Here is a 13,845-nt window from a genome sequence, read left to right on the forward strand (position 1 = left end):
CACTCCTTCGCGTCTGCGTTTGTGATTGTGAATTTGACTTTCCTGTCTTATCCTAGTTCAGATTTACACCAGATTCACAAGGAGATGCAGGGTAAGCAGCTGGGATGAAAAAGATTTTGATTTTTCCTCAATTTTTCTGAACAATCAAAATTGTTCCATGACGATGTTGTCCTTACTAATCAGGTCACAGTCGACACCGGGCTACATCTTTCACCCCACCCCTCCCTATACCGCTCTCACAGCGGTGGATTCTCCAGTGGGAACAGGTGGCCATTCAAATGAAAAATTAGAAAAACTGCCATTTTACCCCAGCAGTGAAAATGGTCTTGGCGCCTGTGAATGGCTCGCATACAGGTGCGCTAAGGCCATTTTTTACTGCTGTTTGGTAAAAGGGCCCATTTATGGTTCTGTTGTATATCTTCTTTGAATCCCTGGTTTGGAAAGCAGGACTGTCCATTTCCACATACACTTCCCCCTCCCTATTCGCGGTTTTGACTATTCGTGATTTCCCTCCCCCCTCTTGAGAATCGCTCAGAGGCAACCTGCATCGACCAGAATCGGCCCCGGTACATGGACGGGAGGAGGAGGAGGTGATCAGAGGCGAGCAGCTGCCCCAGGAGCACAGCCCTCAGCCGTGGACGCAGCTCCGGTGGCAACTTCATGCACAGACTATACCTGGTGGTCTAGTGGTGACGCGGGGCAGGAGCGATCTTCCTACATTCCTGCCCCTTGCAGAGCCTTGCTGTGCACCTGTGCTGCGAGGTCCCGTGGTCTCGCGAGACTATAGGAACCCCACAGCACGGCTCTGCACGGGGCAGGAGCGTAGAAAGATCGTTCCTGCCCCGCGTCACCGCTAGACCACCAGGTAAGATCCGGGGGTGGGTCAGGGTTGGCCCAAAAGTTATTTGCAAATTTTCCTTATTCGAGGGCCGGCTCTGCCCCTAACCCCCGCGAATATGGTAGGGGGGGAGTGTACAGTTCAAACTCCTCTTACTGACCTACAGGTATATTCACTCTGCAGCTCCTCAGTATCTCTCCTCTCTTATCTCTCCCTAGACTCCACCCTGGGAACATTGCTGACTCCTCCCCTTTTAACTCAGTACGTCAGGCTCCGTATCTGGCAGCATTCAAATCCATGCAGTGGCTTAGCAAGGAGGAGAGGGGGTGGGTGGGAAGCGGACCGCCCCGGGCGCCGTCTTGGTGGGGGGGGGGGGTGCCGGCACCCGTCATTCTCTCCGCCCCTCCCCTCCCTCACCTCTTCAACGTTCCCGGCGTGAGCAGCAACCCTAACCCGCTGCTGGTGCCAGCTCTTCCTCAGACGTTGCTTCCCGGAGTCGTGCCTAGGAAATGATATCGGAGGAAGAGCTCGGCGCTTTTGCGAGCAGCCGGTTGGCGTTGCTGCTCACGCAACTATGTTGAAGTAACAAAGGATGTCAACGGGCCCCATACCAATTTAAATAATTTGCTATGCCCCCAACATATCCGCATTCACCTTTTCGTATTTGTAACCTAAACATAAACTGGCCCACCAAAACGAAAAGTGGGTTATCATTTGCATAGCTATCCCTGTCATAATTAGGAAAAGCCTGCATTTGTAGCGATCTATGGGAGGCTTAATAGGCAGCGATGTTCCACATATAATTGCCTCAAAGGGATTGTTGATTCCAGTATGAGGTTAATCTGTCCCCATATTGACTTCCAGAAGCTGAGTATCAAAGGACAATAGAACAACAGATGATCCATTGTCCCAATGTCTAAATGACAGTGCTAGCATCTATTAGACTTAGAACTGTCTGACTCAGGGGTAGGGAACTCCGGTCCTCGAGAGCCGTATTCCAGTCGGGTTTTCAAGATTTCCCCAATGAATATGCATGAGATCTAGTTGCATGCACTGCTTTCAATGCATATTCATTGGGGAAATCCTGAAAACCCAACTGGAATATGGCTCTCGAGGACCGGAGTTCCCTACTCCTGCATTAAACCATGTTGGTCTATGTCAGGGGTAGGGAACTCCAGTCCTCGAGAGCCGTAGTCCAGTCGGGTTTTCAGGATTTCCCCAATGAATATGCATTGAAAGCAGTGCATGCAACTAGATCTCATGCATATTCATTGGGGAAATCAGGAAAACCCGACTGGAATACGGCTCTCGAGGACCGGAGTTCCCTACCCCTGGTCTAACTTGTGCAACGTAACAGGGGTCCAAAAAGATCTATGTAACAGAAAAAAAAAAACCACGTTTGTCTCATAGATGCTGACGCTGTACATTTCATCCTCCAAGTCCAAATTCGTGGCCATTGAGAAGCAGAAATATACTGCTTTATCTCAATGCTCCAAATGTCTCTAAGACCATTTCTTGGTTTCTTATTCAAGGAATCAGATATTAATTTATACCACCGGGCAGCCTGATGTCCTAAAAAAATCTGTCTGAAAGGAAAGGACCTGCAAACTATAATGATTTTTAGATTTTGCCAACTGGGGAACCCGGCATTTTTTTTTTTAATGTGTATGCCCTCTTTGGCATGCTGCAGATATACACTCGCAGCTTAATTGGCCAATGAGCTGTTAACCGTCAATAACTTGATGCTACCAACCAATTACTGATGTTAGTTGGTACCAATTAGCATTTGAGAGCACAGTCTGGCAATTTGCTATTCCGTAATGCTAGGTGCCTAAATCCCGTAGCATTCAACCAATACGGGGCATGGCCATGGGTGTTCGGGAAAGTTGCATGCAGTGTTATAGAATAATATGGGGCTCATAATCGAAAGTTAAATATGTCTAAAAGCCCGCCAAAGTCGGCACTTGGACGAACTAAAAAACAGGTCTTCCAAGTGCCGATAATTGAAATGGCTTTTTAGATGTATCCAGGGACTTTTTAGGGCCTTGAAATCCCGCTGTTCGTCCAGAGCTGAAAGGGGCGTTTTTGGAGGAGTGGTTAGGGCGGGATGTGGGCCAATCTAGAGTTAGTCATCTTGCGGGGATGTGAGTTAGACGATGTAAAGACACGTATAAGTGCCCAAAAGGTATTCAAAGTGACCAGAGAACCACCGCAGAAACAAAGTAAAGACCCCCCCCCCACACACACACACAGACACACCATGTTCACTGACCCCCATCGCACCCCCCACAAAGTTCAGAATAAAAACGTACATACCTGCCTCTGGCATAGGAAAGCCTAGTAGAGCTGGACAGAGGTGGATTAAGTAGTCTGGGGGGTGAGCTAGTGAACCATAGAGAGCATGACCCAGGCCCATAAGCCACTCTAACCACTATCGTACTCTACTGCCATATAAAGTAGGTGGCACCTGCAGCCATAAGGGCTATTGGGGTGGTAGATAAGTGGGTCTAGGGGATTCTGGAGGTGATTTGGGGGCTCACCATGACCTATAAGGGAGCTGTAGTGAGATGAAAACATGGCACCCTTTTTGTGAAGTTCACAGCAGTGCCCTGTAAGGTACCCCACTATTTAGGTGCCATGTCTAGGTGTTCAGTCCATCACTTTGCAGACCTCTCCCACATCCAACAGGGCTTGTTCTAGGCGTTTTTGACTTGGATGAAAAGTTGGACGAAAATGTGGTATAAAGGTGGATGATTTAGCGGCTTGGACGATCAGATTGGCAAGACGTACAGTTAGACGATTTTTGAAACGGAAAAAAATTTGGACATATTTTTCAAAAATGTGTCCTAAGCTATTTTTTTTTACTTTGGACGTCTTGCAACTTGAACAAAAACAGACTTAGACGTTCCTGTCGATTATGCCCCTCCATGGATGTTTTCATCCCAGCTGTTCACCTTGGTCCCACCTGCTTTATCCCTCACCCCTGTTTTTACAAAACTGTAGCATGGTTTTTAGCGCAGGCCGCAGTGGTAACAGCTCTGACGCTAATAGGAATTCTATGAGCGTTGGAGCTGTTACCGCCACTGCTGGCGCTAAAAAAAACAACATGCTACGGTTTTGTAAAATAGGGGAGGGGGTTGGTTAAAGCAGATATTTTACTAAGCTGGAAAGGCACTGCAGGGGCTGCTGCTGCCAGCCACCAGTTAATGTCAGAAACCATTTCAGAAATCAGCGTAAAACTTTCCAGTTTGTTTTGCAAGTGTCTCATCTCCTGGGCTGCGCTGCTTCCCCTTTTCCCCCCCCACCTTCGGCGCGTGCATCTCTCGCTGTTCTCTGAACGACTGAGCATAGTCATCACTTCTTCTCTTCTTCTTTTGGCACACCAAAGAGGGGAGGGTGTTGGGTACAATTTTACATAATATGTTGTAATATATTCTATAATATGTGTATATTCTGATTGAAAATATGATGAAGGTTGGGAGGTAAGGGGGGGGTAAACGTATCACTAGATTTTTATGTAGTAGATATAAGAACATAAGAACATAAGAAGTTGCCTCCACTGGGTCAGACCAGAGGTCCATCGCGCCCAGCGGTCCGCTCCCGCGGCGGCCCATCAGGTCTATGACCTGTGAAGTAATTCCTGACCATTTTTATAACCTACCTCTACTCCTATCTGTACCCCTCAATCCCCTTAACCTTTAGGAACCTATCTAAACCTTCCTTGAACCCCTGTACTGTGTTCTGGCCTATCACAACCTCCGGAAGCGCATTCCATGTGTCCACCACCCTCTGGGTAAAAAAGAACTTCCTAGCATTTGTGCTATTGTGTAATAACTTGTTGAAATATATTATTTTGTGCACTTATTGTCAAATTTGAAAATGAATAAAGAAGGAGAAAAAAAAAATAAAGCAGAAAATAAATAATGTGCTCTTAGCATGCAATAAACGGTTGCTACTACAAAATGAAAAAAAAAAAGAAAGGCAGAAGCCCAGAAACATCATTTGCAACACTCGCTTTTCAAAAGGTGGGCTTTTACTCTCGTGACTCTTACACTAGCAAAGGAAGTTCCATCCGAAAGCTCTCGTACACTAGGCCAAAAGGGACGATGGGAATTTTTATTTTCTAATAAATAGATCATTACGAAGCGGGAGAAAAATAGCTAAGGCAATTTCACATCGATGTGTTACACAATATATCCTGTCCTTCAGTTTGCTGGAGGCAGGGTTCAGACGCTTCTGTAGATTGAATTGAATCAGCGTTGCCAGTTCTGCCGTACAGCTTAGGACAGATTAAATCGTAATGGGGTGAACATTTTATGTCAGATACAAGGCGCTGATTGGCAGTGTATAAATGCTGTGTACATTACTAATCTGAAAAAAATATCGTTTACGATAGTTTACGTAAAATACATAACAAAACAAGGGAAAAATTCATTACAATGAAAGAAGAAAAAAAACAACAACCTCCAGACCTTCTTGAATGCCTGATATTTTCACAGATGAGAGAAGATTGTTCTCCATTCTTATTTTAAAGAATTTGTACACAGAGTTTATCTTTTTACTGCACTGCCGCCGGCGGAAAGATGTGGCCCTGAGATGTTAAGACCCGGGTAGAGATCCTGTTTCCAGAGGCACAGCCACAGTGAGGTGGGAATTTCCACAGCGGAGTTAAGTCTCTTTCCTTCCCTCAGCCTTGTAGCCCTATCTGAAGGAGGGACTTGTGCTTTCAAGAGCTCATGTGCTCCCCACATTTTTCCGTCGGGCCAACGAAGAGGCGCTAAAGTATGGCAAGCAGTTCCCATGTGCATTAGGGCACACAGGAAGCATTATTGTAGCTGCATGACAATGCGTGCTAATTCACATAGCCTGAAATAGGGTGATAACTAGAAGGCTTATTAGCAGCGAATGGGCATGGGCTGTACAGTGCAATTAGTTCAGGGTAATTTACTGTGCACAGTCAGGGTTGGGGGATAGTGTGAATGCGTCTGCACACAGCGTGGGAAAGATTTTTCTGTGCAGTAACGGTCGAATCGCACTATTATGACCACCTGCTAATATCCAGAATAACCACCTCTGGGCGAACCAAAAATCTTCTACATCATTTAGTCTAACAGTTATTGCAATATCCTCACAACCTCTTTCACAATAAATAAAATACAGCAAAACCTTGGTTTATGAGCATAATTCGTTCCAAAGCATTCGTCTATCAAAGCGAAATTCCCCATAAGAAATAATGGAAACTCAATTTGTTCCACAACCCAAAAACTTTAATACAAAATATTGTATGTACTTGTATTGCAAGACCTCACTATATTCCCGCAGCATCAGAGAGAGAACCGCCATCGGCTCAGTTGTGATGATGTGACGCGTGTTTACTGTATGTACTCGTATTGCAAGACCTTGCTTGTATATCAAGTTAAAATTTAATAAATGTTTTGCTTGTCTTGCAAAATTCTTGCATACCAAGTTACTTGCAATCCAAGGTTTTACTGTATAGTGTAAAGTGCTCAGAAAATGGCTGCACTATAGATCTGTGTGCTATTTCTTATTGAGAGACAAGACAGCACCATTTTCAGTCATCACACTTGATCACAGTGGTACTGCAAGAGAAGGAAATAAAGTGCACTTATCTTACAAAGTTCATATAATCTTCTGCTCTTGAGATGAATGCGATGCGTCTCTCCCAGTGCCATGATTCAAAACTTTTTCCAATATCTTTGCTACGACGTGAGATGAATGCGATGCGTCTTTCCCAGTGCCATGATTGTTCAAAACTTTTTCCCAATATCTTCGCTACGACTTGAGATAAATGCGATGCGTCTTTCCCAGTGCCATGATTGTTCAAAACTTTTTCCCAATATCTTCGCTACGACTTGAGATGAATGCGATGCGTCTTTCCCAGTGCCATGATTGTTCAAAACTTTTTCCCAATATCTTCGCTACGACTTGAGATGAATGCGATGCATCTTTCCCAGTGCCATGATTGTTCAAAACTTTCTCCAATATCTTCGCTACGACTTGAGATAAATGCGATGCATCTTTCCCAGTGCCATGATTGTTCAAAACTTTCTCCAATATCTTCGCTACTGTGCATGCCCAAAACTAAACTATACTAAAACTTAACCTTATATACCGGGTCTTCAACCAAAGGAAGCTCGATGCGGTTAAAACAATAAATTAAAAAAAAAAAAAATAAAGTAAACTGAAATACAAGAGTTAGTTTTCAAAATGTTTAGCGAATAATATAAGTTTTTAGAAGTTTACGGATTCCAGTTTTGCCAAAAATTGGCTTCCTCAAGGGTGAACGTCTTCTCTTGAGATGAATGCGATGCGTCTCTCCCAGTGCCGTGATTGTTTAAAATTTCTCCACTATCTTCGCTACGGTGCTACCGTGCGTGCCCAAAACCCAACTAGGATCCTGGTTTCACCATAAATTGGCTTCCTCAGGGGCGAACTAAAAATGAAAATAATAAACAAACTCCAATCCAGTGAAATTCACATACTCCATAACTTTAGCTTAGCTTTTTCTATCAAAATCTTAAGATCAAACAATTAAATTTAACCAGATCTGTCCTATCACACAATCTCTCCTATTCACTCTTAGACCTAGTTTTATTTAAAATATTTTTTAATTACCCTCCTGATGTTGTTTCCCCTTAAATGTTTTTCTATTCCTTAAGTAATTGTAGTTCACCCCTCTTTCCTTATGTATCACTATCTATTATGTATATCAACTGTATGTTTATTGGTATAAATTGCTTTATCTTGTCCCCTAAAATTATTATTGTTATACGCATTGAAAATATTTGATATTGTGTTTACATCAAAATTTTAATAAACTTGAAACATATTGTCTTGGCTCACACAGGGGAATCTCTCCCTCCCTGCCTTCAGCAACCAACCGGTTGACGCCAAACCTCATTGGTTCTTTTTCCTATATCACATGTTCACTTTGGTGGATTTCCATTTGTTCCACTACTGGCTAATTCCTGGTGACAATCTAAAAGCAGTCACTCTGAAAGTCATGTGACTTATTGACCTTACAGACACAGCTGTTTTATACAGATGAAAATGCTGGCTTATGTATGAGTTAGTTTATGTATGTATGTTGCAGATCCAATGTTGGCACTCTTGTGCAAATTGCAGCCTTTTTTTGTGATGAACTCTCATGAGCATGGGTGCAGCCACTAGCGGTCTGCGCCGGAGCCCCATTCGCAATAGGGTTCACCACACCGTCATTTTGGACACACATCTGGAAGCCCCCCCCCGGTTCATTTGGATGGTGGGTTGCCCAACCTGCGCAGCTGACATTCACCTCTCTCGTCGATGGCTTGTGCTGCCCCACCGTTACTACGTCGGGGTCATTGAAAAGGTTCCATCCGTCCACTCGTGGTACACAGCAGCCCGTGAACAATTCATAAACGCCACCGTTTCTGAAATGCTTCAACTCTTAGCCCAGTAGCGGATGATCATGCCTTTTTCAATGTCTGATAAATCACGCTTTTCCCCCATGACAGCCATGGTTGCTATACTAGCAGCTTGCTGACATCCAGGGCTGTGGAGTCGGAGTCGGAGGAAATTTCGGGTACCTGGAGTCGGAGTCAGAGTCAGAAGTACAAAAAACTGAGGAGTCGGAGTCGGAACATTTATCTACCGACTCCATTTTTGAACTTGGCATACCAATCACGAGCGATTCTTTCAGCTATAGCACCCACTATATACACAGCACAAATGTTGCGAGCAGCTTCTGCGGCCTTAGAACCTTGATTAAAAGCAAAAAGAAGGTGGTGTCGAAAATGCTCATTTCTCTCAACTTGACATTCCATTTTAACGATCTGAAAATTAACCAGTGCTGTGGAGTCGGAGTCGAGGAGTTGGAGTCGGAGGAAATTTCGGGTACCTGGAGTCGGAGTCTGAAGTACAAAAAACTGAGGAATCGGAACATTTATCTACCGACTCCACAGCCCTGCATAACCACGAAGTCTGCATGTGACACATACATTCGTTCATTGGCTGTGTCCCCCTTCCATCAAAGGTAGGCTGTAGTCATAATAGTGCAACTCGATCGTGTATATGGGTACATAAGCTTCAAGTTCATACCATATATTAATAAATGTTCCCTCTAAGCCAGCAGTACCCAAACCTGGTCCTGGAAAGCACCCTAGCCAATCAGGTTTTCAGGATATCCCCCAATGAATGTTCATGAGAGAGATTACATATGCTGCTTCTGCTGCATGCAAATCCCATTGTGGATATCCTGAAAACCTAGTGGGCTGACGTGCCTCCAGGACCACTTCTCTATGCTTTGTAAAAGTCCTCTGCTCTGGTTCTTGTTGCTGCTAGTGGTAGTGGTGATGGGATGGGTTGTGGAGACAAGCAGGACCCCTGGGATCCTGCTTGTCCCTTGCAGTTGGAAATGCTATATTGGGGATCACGAGTAGATCGGAAGACGCCATAATGCCACTTTACAGAGCAATGGTCAGACCACACTTAGAATACTGTGTCCAACACTGGTCTCCCTACCTTAAAGAAGGCTATAACTCTGCTGGAGAGGGTGCAGAGGCGAGCCACGAAACTAGTCAAAGGCATGGAGAATTTGAGCTACAAAGAACGACTCGGAAAACTGGGACTGTTCACCCTCGAAAAGAGAAGACTGTGAGGGGATTTGATAGAGACTTTTAAAATATTAAAAGGATTTGATAAAATAGACCAGGAAGCAGCATTACTAACATTTTCAGATGTGACACGGACAAGAGGTCATAGCCTGAAACTGAGTGGCAGCAGGTTCAGGACAAATGTCAGGAAGTTCTGTTTCACACAGCGAGTGGTGGGTGCTTGGAATACTCTCCCAGAGGAGGTTGTGGCGGAGACTTCTGTTCTGGGTTTCAAGCGCAAGTTGGATGCACACCTTCTTGCAAATCATATTGAGGGATACGGGAAATCCAGGTCTCCAAAAAGGAGTACCTAAATGGGCCTCTGCGTGTGCGGATCGCCGGACTAGATGGACCTAGGTCTGATCTGGTGAAGGCATTTCTTATGTTCTTATGAAGCACCAACTTATTCTACCAGGATGCCAGGTGAGGACTCCCATACAGCAGAGGGTCGGGGGTCTCTTTTTCCTGAGTCAGAGGGTGATGATGTTATGGTTCAAAGGTCCCTAAATGTTGCTCAGTGATGACATCTATAGGCCAGACTTTAGTAGTGTGCTCTGGAACACTACTAAAGTCTGGTGGTCTATAGATAAGGTGTGATTGCTATAAAATACAAGAGGAAGCATAGCCCCGAGTAGTTGTGGATGAAGTCATAGGATGCCAGGCTGAAAATCTGCTTCTTACTGAGTTAATTTAAAGGTGCAGAAATAAAATGTCAGGCCAAAGGGCCCCACCAAGCCTGTTTGCAGATGCTGCCTGGTTCTAAAGAATGAGGTTCCTTGGGAGAGACTCCAGGCTGAGGTATAGTGTTAATGCCTACTTGTTTATTGGTTTTATTGAAATGTATTTATTAAATTCTGGTAGAGTTTTAATCAGAAAAGTGAATATCTCAAATTACAGCTTTCAGGTTCCTTTTTTTTTTTTTTTTTAAAAAGACATCTCTTCTCGTCTTAAGGTGAAATTACAATGAGGCGCACCCGGTCGATTTGGGTTTCGACCTAGAAACATTTTAGGGAGGTATCCGGAGGATCCGCCTTTTACCTACTTCCAATTAGTATTGAGCAAGAACATTTCGGAACCAAAATGAAAATCTGATTTTTTTTTTTGAGGGGGGGGAAGGGCGGCCACGATCTCAACACTTTTCGAGTCCAATTCCTTTTGCTTTGGAGGGGGGGGGGAGCCTCGACGTTGGAGTTTGAGCTGCACCGTATTTGGCAGCCCGGGCAGGGGGGGCGGTGCTTTCTCCGAGGCTCCCCAGAGCGGGGACTCGGCCAGCGTCGGAGCAGTCGCTTCACTTGCCCTGAATGTAGTGCTGCCAACCGCAAGACCCCCTCCCCCCCCGGATCCAGTTGAAGAGCCGCAGCGCCCCGGATCCGCCATCGAGCGCTTCTCCGGCCCGATCGCTGCCCACACGGCAGCCGAGCTCGTCTCCCGAGCCTGGAAATATGCCCGTCGGTTCCCGGGCGAGACGGCAGGAGCCCGGGGCAGCGTGACCCGGGCGGGCGAAGAGGACCGCTCCAGCGTCGGTGCCGAGCTCTCTGCCAACCATGCCGGGCAGCGACACCGGGATCGCGGTGGACCGAACCTACTCGGACCCTGGGCGGCACCAGCGCTCCAAGCGCCGGGTAAGGACTGCGCCGGGTCAGCTCTCCGGGGCGGGGGATAAACCCAGCTCGGGCTTTGCCCGACGAGGAGCGGAAGCAGGCAGGAGTTGGGTTCAAGGAACGCTGCGTTTCGGGGGGGGGGGGGGGAGGCTGAAACCCCAATAGGGAAGAGGTGCCTGAAACTTGTGATAGCTTCTCTTTGTGGGGTGGTTTTGGGAAGTGTAGATCCGTGTACTGGGTCCTTTCCTAGAAATCATAACGCATTGTGCATATCTATTTATTATGTTCCCTGCAGCGTCCAGGTAGTGGGGGATCAAATAGGGCTTACCCGGGTTCCTGACCTGGGGGTGACGGTGCTAGAGAAGCACTTTTGATGTCAAAAGTCCCCAAAGAGGAGATTAATCCTCCCCCCCCCCCCGAGAAATTCAGAGCACAAATTGATGGCAAAAAAAACATATCAATTCTCCCTAGTGGGTCTCCCTCCCCCCTTTTAAAAGCGATTTAAAAATATAATAAAAGACGCCTTTAATTCTAGACGCCTATTTTTTTTAAGGCGTGATATTTTGAACGCTGATGGGCTTTAAAGAAAGGAAAGTTTAGATCAGACCGTCCGGGTTAGTCTCAGCTGGAAGCCAGGCGTGGTTGCTCGTCTAAACACTTTTAGCTTGTAACGCAGAGAACTACAGCTGATTTTAGGGAAAGGGAACTTTTTTTTTTTTTTTTTTTGTAAAAGGGATCTGGGATGTGGCCAGGAAATCGTGCAGCTACTGTGCTGTCTCCGATGAGCCGAGCAAAGGAAGGAACTGGGCTTTTTTTCAGGCTGGGTGGAGTAAATTCCCTTTGTGCTGGATTCTGGCTGCAGAAGTGCTTTTTCAGGGAAAGGACTCGGCTGCATTGCTTCTGCTGGAGCCTCTTTACCTGCTTGTATGATGGTCGCAGCTGGACCTGGAATTATTAACGTCAGAGTTAGTCAAGGGGTTGAAAGAATTCTGACCTCCTGTGGCTGGTTTAAATGGCTCCCTGTTTTTGTAATATTAGTTTATTCTCTACACCTTTTGATTGCTCTGTTTAAACTACAGGGGTACTGGAACTGTTTTATTTTTTTTGGGGGGGGGTGGAGGGCACAAATGATCTATCCTCCTCTCGCCTGCACTTTCCCCTTCCAGTTGCTGTGCAAGGCAAAAATGGGTCTGGCCCTGTTCTGCAGCCTATGGTTAGCTATCCCCTCCCCCACAAGTATTGTTAAGTATCAGATTTTTAGGAGCTGACCCTTTATACCCAGTGGTCTCAAACTCGCAGCCCGGGGGCCACATGTGGCCCACCAGGTATTATTTTGAGGCCCTCGGTATGTTTATCATAATCACAAAAGTAAAAATAAAACAGTTTCTTGATCCTATGGCTCTTTAGCTATAAATTACAATATTATTATTAAGACTTGGGCCAAAAGGAAAGATTTATATACCTTATGCAAAAATTGTCATTTCTTTAATAAGACATTAACTATTTTTTCTGCGGCCCTCCAAGTACCGACAATCCAAAATGTGGCCCTGCAAAGAGTTTGATACCACTGTATTATACCTATTGGCTTCTTAGCAGAGACTGGGTAAAATGCGGACCTTGCGGATCTTAACCCCATGCCCTTAATAACATAGGCAGGCTGCCGCCTCCTCGTCCACCCGGCCCCTGGAACTGAGAATAAAATCACAGAGACAGTTCTGGGAATAAAAGGCCGCAACTTTATTAATGATATGCATGAAATAACACCCTAGAAAGCACCCAAGCCATAAGCCCTCTCCAGGACTTGCTTCCCGCCTTGACCTCCGACGAAGGAACATGCGCTTCAGTCCATTCCGTGACCTGTCCTCCTCCTGTCCAGCGAGGTCACTGCAGCACTCAGTTATTCCACCTGCTATACAAGCCAGCGAGATGAATGATGTCTTGCCTGCTGGCGCAGTGTGCTCTCACCGCGAAAGTCCAGTCTCAGTATTTTGTGGGAATTTTCAGGTCTCGGGTGCATCCGCCGTTGTGACAACAAGAACAGCAAGAGAATAATCCAACCACAGAAAGAGTATAACACACTAGTCCGCTTCTTCTTAACATGACATACCTGACTGCCAATCACCATAAGGGAGTACAGATAATTAGCATACTTCTTACTAACAGACTCCTGACTACTGCAGAAAAAGGAGGAAATTAAGTGGCGGGAGGGCGGAAGCAATCTGAACGCTGGGAGAACGGAGAAAAGGGCAGATGCTCCCAAACGTTCAGCATTTGAAATTTGCCGCAGTCGGGTAGCTCCGCCCCGCCCCACCCAATGCGAGGGAGTTATCTACTCCCAACATCAGAGATGACGTCGGAGGGGACAGGGAATTGCTGGGGAAGGGGGCGGAGTGAAGGCCATTTTCCCTCCGGGTAGCCGCCATGTTACTAGCGGTATGCATGGAGGGCCATCGCTGCCAGCATAAATCTGCTCACCTCGGGGGTTGAGTGGGATCTGTGAGGTCTTGAAAAGAAAGTGGCCCTGGTGCGGGGAGTCTCCAGGGATCCTGGTTTTTTTAACTCCCACGGACCTCACAGATCTCGCTCACTCTATGGATCTTTGTTTTAACTCCTGCGGACCTCATTGATCCTGCTGGAGGCGGGTAAGATGAGGTTACACGAGGTGAGCGGGAGTTTACCTGCAGACTCCGTGCCACGGACACTTTCTTTTCAAGGTCATGTGGTAGACATGAGGTCCACGGAATCCTCATTT

At 46.1% G+C, this 13,845-nt stretch overlaps 1 protein-coding gene across 3 annotated transcripts in view; it reads left to right on the forward strand.

Moving 5' to 3' along the window:
* The window catches only part of TMCC3 (transmembrane and coiled-coil domain family 3), a 283,494-nt gene that overhangs the window by 143,046 nt on the left and 126,603 nt on the right, over positions 1-13,845 (forward strand). The window contains exon 1 of one of the 3 annotated variants that reach the window (XM_033952782.1): positions 10,210-10,290. The exons of 1 other annotated variant lie outside the window; for it this stretch is intronic. Coding sequence is in view for 1 of the 2 variants with exons in the window: in XM_033952780.1 (XP_033808671.1) it covers positions 11,037-11,114 (78 nt within the window). In the remaining variant the exon portion in view is untranslated. Of the gene's footprint in view, positions 1-10,209; positions 10,291-10,706; positions 11,115-13,845 lie in introns of those variants that run through there. One more of the 3 variants, XM_033952780.1, reaches the window with a different exon arrangement.

The sequence above is a fragment of the Geotrypetes seraphini genome, chromosome 7, assembly GCF_902459505.1.
Source record: "Geotrypetes seraphini chromosome 7, aGeoSer1.1, whole genome shotgun sequence".
NCBI classification, from domain to species: domain Eukaryota; kingdom Metazoa; phylum Chordata; class Amphibia; order Gymnophiona; family Dermophiidae; genus Geotrypetes; species Geotrypetes seraphini.